This window comes from Lutjanus erythropterus, chromosome 19, assembly GCF_056507025.1.
Source record: "Lutjanus erythropterus isolate fLutEry1 chromosome 19, fLutEry1.hap2, whole genome shotgun sequence".
Classification (NCBI taxonomy): Eukaryota; Metazoa; Chordata; class Actinopteri; order Lutjaniformes; family Lutjanidae; genus Lutjanus; species Lutjanus erythropterus.
Window position 1 is genome coordinate 21,558,325 of NC_139335.1, and position 12,633 is coordinate 21,570,957.

The window sequence follows — 12,633 nt, forward strand, 5'->3', positions numbered from 1 at the left end:
CAGATTTCCACCATTGATGAAAAAAGATCCTGTGTGTCATAATTCCTCAAAATAATGAGGAACTTTTTTCAAAACAGACTTAGTTTCTCATCTTCTTCACAGAACTGAGACTCTAAACTACTAAAAATAAAAAAAGGTATTTTGAGGTGGGAAAAATTTATGTAAACTTTTAGATTTTTCTCCACTTTTTTGGTACAATCTTTATGATTGTTCTGAGGGAATATCAGTGCCATCTTGTTTGGAATCTTTTAAAGATGCAACAGTTAATCACTTATTAAATTATTTGCCAACTATTTTGATAATCGTTTTGAGTCATTTCTCTAATAAAAAAAGGTCAAAATTCTGATTTCAGCTTCTCAAATGTGAATGTTTTCTTTTGTTGTCTTTTGACAGTTAACTGAATATCTTCTTGTTTTTGACACAAGACATTTGAGGACGTCACCTTGATCTTTGGGAAACACTTAAAAAGAATTTCACCATTTTCTGACATTTTATGGACTAAACCGTGAATTGATTATTAATCAGTTAATCGAGAAAATAATGGACAACTGAATCGATAATGAAAATAATAGTTGCAGCCCCAGAATCTTTATATAGGATAAATGAAAAATGATAAACGTAGATTTTAAAATGATGTAGATTTTATTAGGAATCTCCTGTGTTTAATTTTTTGGGGGAAAATGACTGTATTTGGAAATTCTACAAATAGATCAGTTGTAGGGTTATTTTTTCTTGACATGATTATATAATAATAGTAATACTACTACTGATAATAGTAATCCTTTATTGATATAGCACCTTTCATACATACCATGTAGGTCAAAGTCAAAGTGCTTTCAAGTCTAGCATTAAAACAACAACATGACATTGACAACAAGGCACAATAAAAAAGAAATACAAAAAAATCAGTTCATGAAAACTTAGAGAAATAATAGTAACTGACAATAGAAAGTGTTCAAACTGCACTCAACGTGAACTACGTTAATTAAATGGCTGCTTGAATATAATTTGTTTAATTGCCTTTTATGTATCATCGTTTGAATTTCAGTGTTATTTGGTTTGTGTTCATATTTATTTAAAAAAATAAAATAAAACGTACTTTAGTTTTAGTTGTACTTCCGGTGTGAAAGGTCGAACCAAAATGGCGCCGTCCAAGAAGAAACACGCCAGTATTCAGCCTTGCACCATTCCTGGAGGATTTACAGGTATTCGTTGACTAAACTAAGAATATTCAATACAGCTTTCCACTATCGTACCGATTTATCAACGGAGAAAAAATATTTCTCTTCATTTTACACGGTTTGGGCGGTTATTGAGTCGTAGCCCTCTCTCGCCTGTCGGGCAGGATCACCTGGTGATAAACTTACAGATACTGTACTCACTCATGTGTTGAATTTAGGTTTTTTTTTTCTGTCTCTCTTGGCAGTGCTGCCCTTACAATTTAGCTGTGACAGCGTCGCACAGCACCAGCTGTATGTGAAGGAGCACCGAGTCCGAGCAGAGAGGAGCTCCCACAGACCTCTGGACCGGACTTTATTTGTGCTCAACATCCCTTCCTACTGCTCAGAGGTACCGTTCATGTTGCTATGAGTCAATGGACGGTTAACTGTCCGCTTTAAATCATTTGTTCAGCAAGTTATTCGTTTTTTTTGAACGTAGAAATGATGTTATACCCCTGCTGTTTGTGTTCCAGGGTGTTGTCAAACAGTTGTTCTCGCAGTTTGGCTGCGTGCAGTTCGTGGAGCTGAGAGACCACCCGGGCTCCTTCAAGGAGTCTGGACCCAAGCTGTCCAAGTTCTTTAAACCAGCTGCCAAACAGGTGAGTGCTTTCTTCTGTAACACCATGAGCAGACACTTACTGTGCTTTCAGTCATCACTTTACCTCTTGTGTCTCTGCATGTCCCTTCCAGGGTTTCAAAGTGGGCTACATTGTGTTTAAAAACTCCTCCAGCATAACAGCAACTAAATCACATCCACACAATGTGCCTTTGGTGGCTAGTACAGAGCAGCACCCACTGAGGACGGGAGTACAGAGTGAGTGACACTGCCGTTTTATTCATGCATGGTTTATTATTATTTTCTTATTCTGGTTGTTTTGTTTTTAATGTTGCCTTGTATTGACTTTTTGAACTACAGACTATCTTGAGATGGGATCACACCAGACACAATGCCTGTTAACTAGTTGATGTTCTTACCCATAAATACTTCGCACTCACGGGTCGAGCTGCACCCATCTTCAAACTTGGCCTTCATTTTGATCATAACTACACACCTGTAAAGTTTCATGACTGCATTCTGTGTTGTTGTAATGCTATTACATTGACAAAAACACCTCGTAAAGAACTTGAAACTGTCTGTGTGGTAGATCCCTCTACAGTAGGTCTCTCCAGGGCCTCGTTTTGCTGTGATGATAAATAAAGACACACACAGACAGACACAAGGTGAAATCTACCTAATGCCTCTGTGGATGGAAATATCTGAACCGTGGATACAGTGATCTGCAAATTAAAATGAATATAGGCCAGACGCCCCTTCTGTTCTTACCCCACTATTTCTGGCGCCCTTACTTGGACCACATCCATCTTCAAAAACTCACTGATGTCTCACACACACCTGTGAAGTTTTCTGACTGCATCTTGAAAAGTTATAATGCATCCACATTGACAGAATCTCTCCACAGACAGACAGCACCTAGCAAAGTACTCAAAACTGCTTCTGTGGTAGTTCCCACCACCAGGATCACATTTTGCCCAGATGAAATGCACACACAGACTCATAAATTGAAAACAGTACTAGCCACACTGTCATGGCTGATAAATCTATGCATCTACTATTACAATTGCAGTGTGAGCCAGTACCTTGATCAAATGTATTCAACTCAGTCTTATGCCACATTAATTTGATGTGTTGCGCTCTCTCATGCCAGAATGGATTCAGAACTACACAGAATCTTTTGTTCAGCCAGAAAAACTGCAAGAAATCGTTGACTCCTTTATGCAAGACTACGACAAGCGGAAAGAAGAGGTGAGAATTCTAACCCTAACTCTCTTCGTCCGTCATTGCCAAGTGCCCACCCATCTATTCCATGTGATGTCAACTTGGGTTTGTTTTCTTTGTCACAGGAGGCGGAGAGGCAGAAGAAGGAGGCTGAGCAGCAACAAGAGGACGAAGAGGGCTGGGTCAAAGTCACACGAGGACCCAAGGGTGCCAAGGCCCGCCCACACAGTGAAGCAGCCAACAAGAGGACTCTTCAGAAAGAGATGAGGAAGAAGAAGAGGAAGGAGCTCTTGAACTTCTACACCTGGCAGCACAGAAACACACAGAAAGAACGTAAGTCACCAAATTTTTGACCTTTTTTTTTTTTTTAATTTGACCTTAATGTTTGGTGAAGGATGTAGAGAAGCCTTTGTAAAAAAAAGTCATCAGAAAAAGTTGAAATACTCACTAGCCTGATAACAACGCTACAGCTGCGGTGTTCCTCCTTTTGAAATTTCCATTCTGGGTCGGAATAACTGTTTTTGTTTGCCCATTTCATGTTAGAGTTTGAATTAAGCAGAATATTCGCCAATTAAGTAAATCTTTCAGATGGACTAGGTGTTTGTCATGGTTAAATTCAGCAATATGTTAATGGAGTCTGGCAGACGGTGGGCCAGGCAGTCACTGTTCTCCAACTCCAGAGTGTGCGTTTTCAGAGCAGTGGGTTCTGAAAATACACAGTTACAAACCTCTGATCAGCTTACAGTGTAGGACTTATCCTCGTTTGTTAATGTCAATTTATAATGTGCTCGTCTTGCGCTCCTGCAGTATTCCTGCAACCTGCCTGAGTTTCCTTGAGTCCAGGGTGGAGTGGGTGGGGGGAAACAACCTCCTTCAACCATAGACTGAATATTAAAAAGGATTTGGACTGCAGTACTCATTTTTGGATGCGCAATTACTACATATTAACTTAATTTAACTGTATTTGGTTCCTTTTTTTCCAGATATTGCGGAACTAAGGAAAAAGTTCGAGGAGGATAAACAGAAAATAGCTCTGCTGAGGGCACAGAGAAAGTTCAAACCATACTGATTCAACTACCCGGATTTTTCCTTTGCTTCTTTCACTGCTTTTGTGTGTTTTAGTTACAGTATATAACTGAGCATTTTTGTGTTAATAAACTATTATTCTGACTTGTTTTGATGATTGTGTGACCAGCACCTCATAAGAGACATTTGGCAAATTGTTGCTGCCGGTAGAAGAAAGTATTTTATTAAAAATGTGACATGCACAACCCAGTACAAATTTTCATGTGGACAGTTGGCCCCAAAATCTAAAAATACACATTTCCCTCTAACCGGTGGTGCTACTTATCTATCTAGATTGTTTTGCTGTGAGCTTCTGAGTTTTGGATACTGACCATGGAGATGTCTGCTTCCTCTTTAATATAATGAGACTAACTGGCACTCAGCAAAACTATCTGGATGGATAAATAGCACTACAGGTAAGAGGAAAAACATGTATTTTCTGATTTTAGGCTTAACTGTCCATTTAAGTATCATTAAAACTAGCTTTGGGAACCATGTAACCCAGTGTTTTGGCCTTGAGCTTTGGATTTGAGGATCAAGAGCAACTCTACGATTAAGTGATCACACCAGGGTCTTCTTACCCGGTTGTAAATCAGAAAGTACACAAACAACTTTAAATGCACATCACAGAAGGAGAAATGTTTTATTGAGATTGTTCACTATCAACTTGTGCGTCACAAGCTTGCTGTTCCTCTGATGTGTGCCGCCTCCTGTTGCTCGACCAGACAGTGAACATCAGGATCAACAGCAGGGCAATACTGACACCAGAGAGCATATAAACTGTCACCTGAAACACTGAGGAACAGAGAAACAAGGTTTAATTCAAGTATTGCCATTGTTCCATCATATGGGTACTACAGCTTTGTGCTGAGACTGACTTGTGTTCTGTTTCACACATGGACTGTCCTCCACTTCAGTGTCATTCTGTCCCACCAGCAGTGGTCCTAAAGAGACCAGCTGGACCTGGTCGGACTCAGACGGTGCCTCTCTTCTCCGTCTCTCCCCTTCAGATGCTGTGGGAGGAGAGTTTAACAACACAACATATAGACAGCACATACAGTGTGCAAGGTGAAATATGTTTAAATGTACTCACAAATGATGGCACAACGCTGTGCGCAGTCAACATCATCTGTGCAGACTTCCACCCAACAGTAAAAGTACATCTAAGTGAGAGGTTACAGTTAGTCTATGTCTGCAGAGACACACACTTTTATATCACTGAAATATGTCCATGTGATAACCTTACTTCCTCCACGCTTGGATGTCCTGTATCAGGGTCCAGGAAAGCAAAGGTCTTGACATCAAACCTCCTGACTTGGGAGTGAGAGGCGGTCTTCCCCTGGTTGTCCACAGGGACAGAGCTCCTCATATCATCCAGAGGGTTGGGACATCTATCCAGTGGGAGAAAAACATTGGTAGCTGCTTGGAAAAGGTGAGGAGTCACAATTCCACAAATTCTACAAATCCAAGATTTAATTTGACTTTTGATTTTAAGATCACACGTTTGATTTTTGAATTAAAACCTTCAAATTTTTTTTTTAGCACTGAAGCCTGTGCTGTTGTTAAATTACAGTCTTGGTTTGTAAAGATTAACAGATCGCTGACTTCATACCCTGACAACTGTTACTTAGAGCTTCAAATTATTCTCTAAGAGTTTCATCTGTGTGGTATCAAGTGTAATATAACAGCTGGGAAGCTACACTGTGTCCTCTTTACAGTGTTGTTTTTTTTCTTCAGACACACACAAGACGCCACAAGTAGGTGGGGGTGGAAAGAAAAAAAATACTGGGAGAACTGCAATTTTTGCCTTTGATTTAGATTTGATTTACTATTAAATTTGTGGTCCTACTCAGTAACCTATGCTCATCATCTCAGTGACCTCAGCCAAGGATGCTATAGTTAATAGTTAACTAAAACTAAAAATTAAAACTGGATGTAAACATAAAAAATAGACTTTAGAAAAAAGTAAACTAAGTGAAATGATTGTGTACTTACAAAAGAAACTAAAATAAATTAAAAATGTACTCGACATGTATTCAGTTTTTGTCAGTTTGGTCAAACTTCTCAGCACAACAAGCAGAAGGAGGCTTTGGTGCATGTTTATTGACTGTGAATCAACTGCCTTCACAAAGTTCTGTTTATACTGTAATACTTACTCTGACTTTAAGTCTTGCCCCTGACAAATAGCCCTATATTATAATTGAAAAAATGAAAATACAAGCTAAACTAAAACATTTTTACCAATAAAAAACTTAGTTGAAACTAAACTGAAGAAACAAAACAAAAGTAATAACTCTGATCTGAGCTCAGGTTGCCTCTGTGGTTGTTTCTAACTTACCCATCATAGAGGAGTGTCCACACAGAGTGTCTAGATGCAGGATAGGCAAAGCAGTCTCGTACACGCAGGGAGAGTGTGGGGTCTGGGGACGGCTGGGCGATAGAGATCTCCACATATGCAGCTTTACGCAGGGGCAAAGACAGAGGAAGCTGATCCTCAAGAAAGAAGGATGAGAAGGATGCATCTAGAGGAACAAATATTACAATCAGTAAGGATTTTATCTAAGGAATTGACACAATGCAAAGCAATTTTTATTTATATAATACTTATTTGTCCCACAACAGGGATATTTGTATTGTAACAAAAAGCAGCATCAATATTCCTCACTCATTCTTCAATAAAAAGAAATATTAAGTAAAACAAACCAAGACATCCACAATAGGAAATAAAACAAGTGATTAAAAATGTATCATCAACTAAGGTTCCAGTGACAACACTATACATAGTTAGCGCTACTATAATAACATCACATCAGTTGATGACAGCACCAAGGTACAACTCAGTAATTTTGCATTGCTCATAAAGACCATCATCTGGAAAAAATATGTAAAGAGTGCTGTGTTTTAAAGCTGAATTATTATGAAACTCTGAACATAACCTCCTCTGGACCAGGTTACAAGTTCAGTATAAGTTACCAACTCTGACTTTAGACTGAACATACCTTGTTAACACATTAATCTTGGTTCACAGAACAGCCCTCAGGTCTAGACCGTACTCTTCATAGTATTATTTACAGAGACCCAACAATTCCCACCACGAGGAAGCAAACAGGCAAGAAGGCAAGGCAAGCAAAAACTTCCTTTCAACAGGCAGAGACGCTGAGCAGAACCAGGCTGTAGGGTAGGTGGCCATCTGCAGCGACCGGTTGGGTTGAAAGAGAGACAGAGCAGGAGGAAAGAGAACATACAGTAGCACAACACAATTGCACAATGCAGATACTGCTCTATATTTTATTACCTCTGGCTATTCTCATCTGCACTCTGATGGTTCCCAGGGCAACCACAGGCGGCGGATTGGTCACCGCATACAAGGACCGCAAATGTGCTGCACGCTTTAAATCTGACACCTCATATTCACATTGGACCTGCAGACTAAAAAACCCACATTTGTCAGTATATTTGATGCAGCCAGTTTAATTTGATTGAGAGATCAATTATTTTCCAACCTGGTAACCACTCTGTCAGAGCCATCAGCCTTACAGTGGTGTAGAGAGGGTGTAAAAATAAACCTCACCTAAAAGGTGATTTTTTTGCTATACTTTTAGAATGTAGCTCCTCCACTTCCACCTCATAGATCATCACATCTCCATCTACCTAAAATCCAGGAAAAGGTTCAGAAACATATATATACTGATATATACTGACTCAGTGAGACAATCAGAGCTCTATAGACAGAGACGGGCACAAATACATCCAAAAGTATCTTGTTACAAATCACACATGATTCATTTGCATTTAGCCAAAGACTGTGATTAGGCTCATTGTGGTGTAGTTTTTTTCTAAACCTTGGGGTAAAAACATGTTTAATAATGTATTTAAGTATTTCACACAAATAACAAGCTTAAAGTATTTTAAGCAATTACAAAATACTCAAAAGTGATTAAATATTTCTTATAATAAATTTAATTGAAATACTGCCCATCTCTGTCTATATGGTATATGAATTTAGATACAAAGAATTTTTAATAAAATGCTGTTTAGGTTTGTACAAGTACATATAAAACATTTAACTCTACTGAACTTGAACTCTAATGTTGTTCAGTGACTATATATATTTTATAATAACCCCACGTGACTGATTTTCCTGCCACATTTAAGGTGAATTTATTGATCCAAATACTAGACATGTTATTATGGAATCAAGCTCTTGACAAGTAACATTACCTTTATCTTTGCACCACAGTCCATGACTCCAATCTTGAAGATGGCTGTGTCTGGGGTGGTTATGACAGGGACACACTGTGGCTGATCCTTGACTATGAGGCTGCTAGGACTGATGGGCAGGTCTGTGTCTGTGGCCTTGACTGAGAACACGAAGTGTCCGTCCAGAGAGCAGGCTGGAGGGAGCGTCAACACACAGGATAATGTCGGCCTGGTTACACTTAAAAAAGCAAGTTAAGCATATGTTCCTCAACAGAGAATCACTTTCCACGTTCGCAGTACTTTCATGAAACAAATGGTGAGCTTACCATTGAGCCTGTAGAAGCAGGTTAAATCATTAGCATCGTAGCAGCATCCCAGTTTGTGGCAGGCTTCATGAGAAATTCTTTGGTGGCCACAGTCCACTCGTAGATCCCTCTCTATGTCACAATCTCCAGGTGACGCTGGAGAAGAGCCATGTTTTTAGGGTACTGAACTGCCACAGTAAATTGTGTTGTGCCAAAATCCGCTCTGTACTCTTATCATGTGTAATATTACTATTTTTTTATGATCGATATCATTGCCAATACTACTTTATTTATTTAAGTTGATTTTAGTTTCACTTTTCACAGCTTTTGCTTTGCATCTACTACATGTTTTGTTCTTATGTTACTGTAAGTTTTGGAAGAGTCTCTGGCACAAAGTTCTGTCTTATCTTATATAACCAGTAATTACCCCAGAGCATCACTTTTTTGTGTAAAGAGATTATTCAGAACTTTAAGCCAGGCTTCAGGAAAATGTGGAATGAAGGAAAATGTGCCAGTTAAAGTTTTGATTAATGAAACCGATGAAATGAGCATTCACTGAGATATAGAAGACATAATTGTGTCAACAACCTTCTTTATGCTCATCAGCTGTCTGCACTCACGTGTAGGGATAAGTCGAGTCCTCTCGTTGTGTCTCTTTATCAGAGGACAGCTGATATTAACCCTGAACCATCGATCCTCTCCTGTCAGTTGTACCTGTAGAGGGATGACCACTTTGCTGCCCTGGGGATCAAAGTTATCACAATGTGGATGTTAAGAAGTGATCACACAAACAGTGCACGCCTATATTTCCTCCTGTAAACCTCTCAATGTGCAGTAAATAAGAAGCACATTTGCATTTTGCATGTTTAGGCCTGCAAACCCTCAGGTGGACACATAAATATTTCCCCATACTCATAAACATTTCACTCTTTCAAACTGTATAAACTGTTTATCTATTGGGAGAAACTGCTGGGATTTATTAAAACTTAAATCTGTATGTGCCTCCATCAAATCCATAAATTAGTTAGATTTATTGGTGAACAGTATTTCCATATTTTTACAGTTTACCTGTCTTCACCTGTTTGTTTTACATCTTAGTTGAGGGTCTGCTTTATGTTTTCTTCTCCCTTGAGAATCCTGCCACAGAGATCTTTAAGTCACACACAATCAGGTCATTGACTGTACAAAAACTATTAGCGGGTGGAAACGTGGAATCGAGGGCATAGGTTATCTCTGTGTACCAATTAATGCTAATTCTGTGTCAATTTATGGTGGGAATGTCTTTATTATGTAAGGGAAAACATAACATTCAGGCCCCAGGTGACAATACAAAATATAACAGAATACAATGCTGTCAGGCAAGTGGTTTGTTAAAATAAAAGGCCTCCACAGCATATTGAGAGAGGCGTGTCACTGTTATGCATTTTTAATTTTTGCTCTTACACCAGCTCCAATCTTCACTTTATTCTGTATCTTCACAGAGGGCAGTAAATTGCAAAATCACATATAATCAGTGTAACATGTGGTAGGATTCTAGCACTTTGTCACCTGTTAAGGTGCTGAATAAAATGTGATAGCGTTAACTTCTTGACTCCTTTCTCCACTCCTGTTTTTTTTTTTTTTTTTAAGAGAAATGTCAAGGTCCACATTGGTAAACATTCATATTTTTAATGCTACTTCATTAAAAGTAAGCATTATACACAGTTTAATTATTTACAGCCGTTATTTTACCTCAATCTGTGCATAGCAGCTGTCATATCTGCTGTAGAAGGAGAGGCTCTGGTTTTTCTCTCTGCTGAGACTCACTCCACAGGACCCTCCAGACTGAGGCACTGGGACTGTGGCCCCTGTCACATCTAAGAAAACAATGAAGCACACACAATATTGATGGAATCAGTGCAAATGAGAGCAAATTGTATTGAAGCGGTTTTCCAAGCCATTTTAGCTGTTGGACATTAAGTATTGCAACATCAAACTCTCTTACCTTTAGCGTGTATGTTACTTTTGACCAGCGGACCAAAGACAGCTCTTATCCTGCGCACAGAGCAGATGACCCTCGGCAGGACGTGCTGCTCAGCTGTTTCCTTCACCTGGACGGTTGAGAAACCCCGACAGCGCTGATGACCCATGAAGGCAACAATGACAGAAATCAAACAAAGTTTTGCACATTGATAATTCATCTTATAGTTTGTATGTTTTTGGCTATAATACGCGTTAGGCCCCGGAAATATCAGAACCTATCTTTGACGCGGAGATGCGGTCACGTGACTTCTGTTAATTAGAGTTAATTAGTTCGAGGCTTGCTGCGACAGGAGCGTCTCCACATGTACGCATGCGCATTTGTTCTCCGTGGCGGAGGTGGGAAGTAAGTACAAATATCTAAAAACTGTACTTAAATATAGCACACGTTTTCAGGTATCTGTACTTTACTTGAGTATTTATTTTTTCTGCCAACTTTTACTTTTACACACATATATCTGTACGTTCTGCTCCTTTGATGGGAAGTATTGATTATTTTTATTTTGCACTATTGAGCTTCATCTTCTAAAACTCACGTGTGACTTCAGCCTGAATGGATGAAAGAATAACACATAGAAAAGATTATTTCTAAGTGTATCCTTTAGTGCATTCAGTCATTCATGACACAAGATGTAAAAGATGTAACAAGTCAAAAACCATGAAAACGAGGTAACAAGATGAAAACAATGTTAACCCTCGGAGGTGAGTTTTTTATGAGAGTATAGTATAGGTTAGTTATGAGAGAATATCGACCTGATGTTCACTACAAAGAACATGTCATAAAATTTAAATTCTAAATATTAAAATATTTTTCTTGTTGTTTAAAAAAAAGTGGAAATGATCCTGTCACAGATTTTCTCAGCTGCCCGGAGAGCTGACGGGTTAAAGCTCATGTGAAAAGTGGGCCAGAACAAGCTGGTAATTAATAAAAAGGTCAATGTTTAAATAATACATATCATGCTGTGCGCATGCATCGCCCAACGTGTCCTCAGGGAGCCATTAAATTAAATCATTGCGTAACTCAAAGGCCTTGCCAACCTCAGCCGCTCACCCTTTCCCTATGGCAATGCTTGTACCCATCTGATTATTACATAAGCAATCTTAAACCTTTATTCCCTGCTGCATCCTGCCAGGCTTTCAAAGAAGTGTCCATTCAAGAACGCTTCAACCGAACTTCTTCAATCTTGGCCAACATGTCCACTTGGACTCAATTATGACCTGATTTTTACTTTTAAATGTATTGGATGCTTTGAAATGAAATGCTTTGACATCATCTGTCAAATACGACATTATAAGAGCCAATATTTATTGGCTTATCTTTGCCATTACCAACCGATATGCTGTGATAGGCCAAGATCAGTCAATAATTCATCAGTACAGATATTTTATTGTACGTCCCTAGTTATATGAACGTATTTTGAAAATACAAAAATATGAAATTATTGGTTATCATATCAGTATTGGCCATTATGGTTATCGGCTGAAAATAAATCCAAATTGTGCATCCCTAATATTATTTATGTGCTGAACTGAAAATTCTGCTATGTGTCAAACTAAATGGGACAATTTAATTCAGAGACCTAATTTTTACATTGATTTTTAGGTCGCCAACTTTACATCTGGTCAATAAAAACTAGCCGTTTGGCTAATTCTGGCACATTTGCAGTATTAATATGCACCGTCCCGGGAAAATTAATTAGTTAGTTAATTTTAATTAATTAACTCCAGATCCCGTCACCTGTCCATCCTGACAACCAATCACTTACCGATTTTCGAGTAGACGGCCCACGCCTCTTCCTTTAAATTGAGACGTGATGGTGTCTGAACGCCAGCGGCCGAAAAGAAGCAAAGTTAGTCCTCCGAAAAGCTCAGATATCGGGAACTAGCAGATCAATAAACTCCGTCCCCTTCACGGTAAGCCGGCGAAGGTCGGGTCTTCATTCTTCCCTTTTTTTTGCCATTTATTTTCTTATTTCACAAACTTTTTGGGTTTGAATTTCTATTGGAGAGTGAACTGAACTGAACTATTGTCAAGTCTTGAAGGGAA

General features: G+C 38.9%; 2 protein-coding genes across 2 annotated transcripts; one reads left to right on the top strand and one right to left on the bottom strand.

The window, feature by feature from the left end:
• Positions 1-1,125: 1,125 nt before the first annotated feature.
• Positions 1,126-4,167, top strand: rrp7a (ribosomal RNA processing 7 homolog A). Its single transcript, XM_084744090.1, has 7 exons — positions 1,126-1,205; positions 1,427-1,569; positions 1,694-1,819; positions 1,911-2,034; positions 2,927-3,024; positions 3,123-3,330; positions 3,981-4,167. Exons 1-7 carry the CDS (start codon positions 1,142-1,144, stop codon positions 4,064-4,066), a joined length of 849 nt encoding a protein of 282 aa, XP_084600216.1. The 5' UTR covers positions 1,126-1,141; the 3' UTR covers positions 4,067-4,167.
• Positions 4,168-4,441: 274 nt separating this feature from the next.
• LOC146309779 (zona pellucida sperm-binding protein 4-like) lies at positions 4,442-10,770 on the bottom strand. The gene is made up of 12 exons (XM_084744199.1): positions 10,552-10,770; positions 10,299-10,423; positions 9,188-9,308; positions 8,589-8,723; positions 8,284-8,456; positions 7,634-7,713; positions 7,358-7,491; positions 6,401-6,584; positions 5,309-5,453; positions 5,156-5,225; positions 4,941-5,075; positions 4,442-4,857 (listed from the first exon to the last, which is right to left on the bottom strand). The coding sequence occupies exons 1-12, from the start codon at positions 10,745-10,747 to the stop codon at positions 4,706-4,708; spliced, it is 1,650 nt and encodes a 549-aa protein (XP_084600325.1). The 5' UTR covers positions 10,748-10,770; the 3' UTR covers positions 4,442-4,705.
• Between the last annotated feature and the right edge of the window lie 1,863 nt (positions 10,771-12,633).

Bases quoted from the DNA above. Each gene is read 5' to 3' on its own strand.
- rrp7a (XM_084744090.1), top strand. From the start codon at position 1,142: ATGGCGCCGTCCAAGAAGAAACACGCCAGTATTCAGCCTTGCACCATT. The intron at 1,820-1,910 runs GTGAGTGCTTTC...TGTCCCTTCCAG, and splicing joins TTAAACCAGCTGCCAAACAG to GGTTTCAAAGTGGGCTACAT. The intron at 3,025-3,122 runs GTGAGAATTCTA...TCTTTGTCACAG, and splicing joins ACGACAAGCGGAAAGAAGAG to GAGGCGGAGAGGCAGAAGAA.
- LOC146309779 (XM_084744199.1), bottom strand. From the start codon at position 10,747: ATGAATTATCAATGTGCAAAACTTTGTTTGATTTCTGTCATTGTTGCC. The intron at 6,585-7,357 runs GTAATAAAATAT...TTGTTCCTCTAG, and splicing joins GCAGATGAGAATAGCCAGAG to ATGCATCCTTCTCATCCTTC. The intron at 4,858-4,940 runs GTCAGTCTCAGC...TCTGTTCCTCAG, and splicing joins ATGTGTGAAACAGAACACAA to TGTTTCAGGTGACAGTTTAT.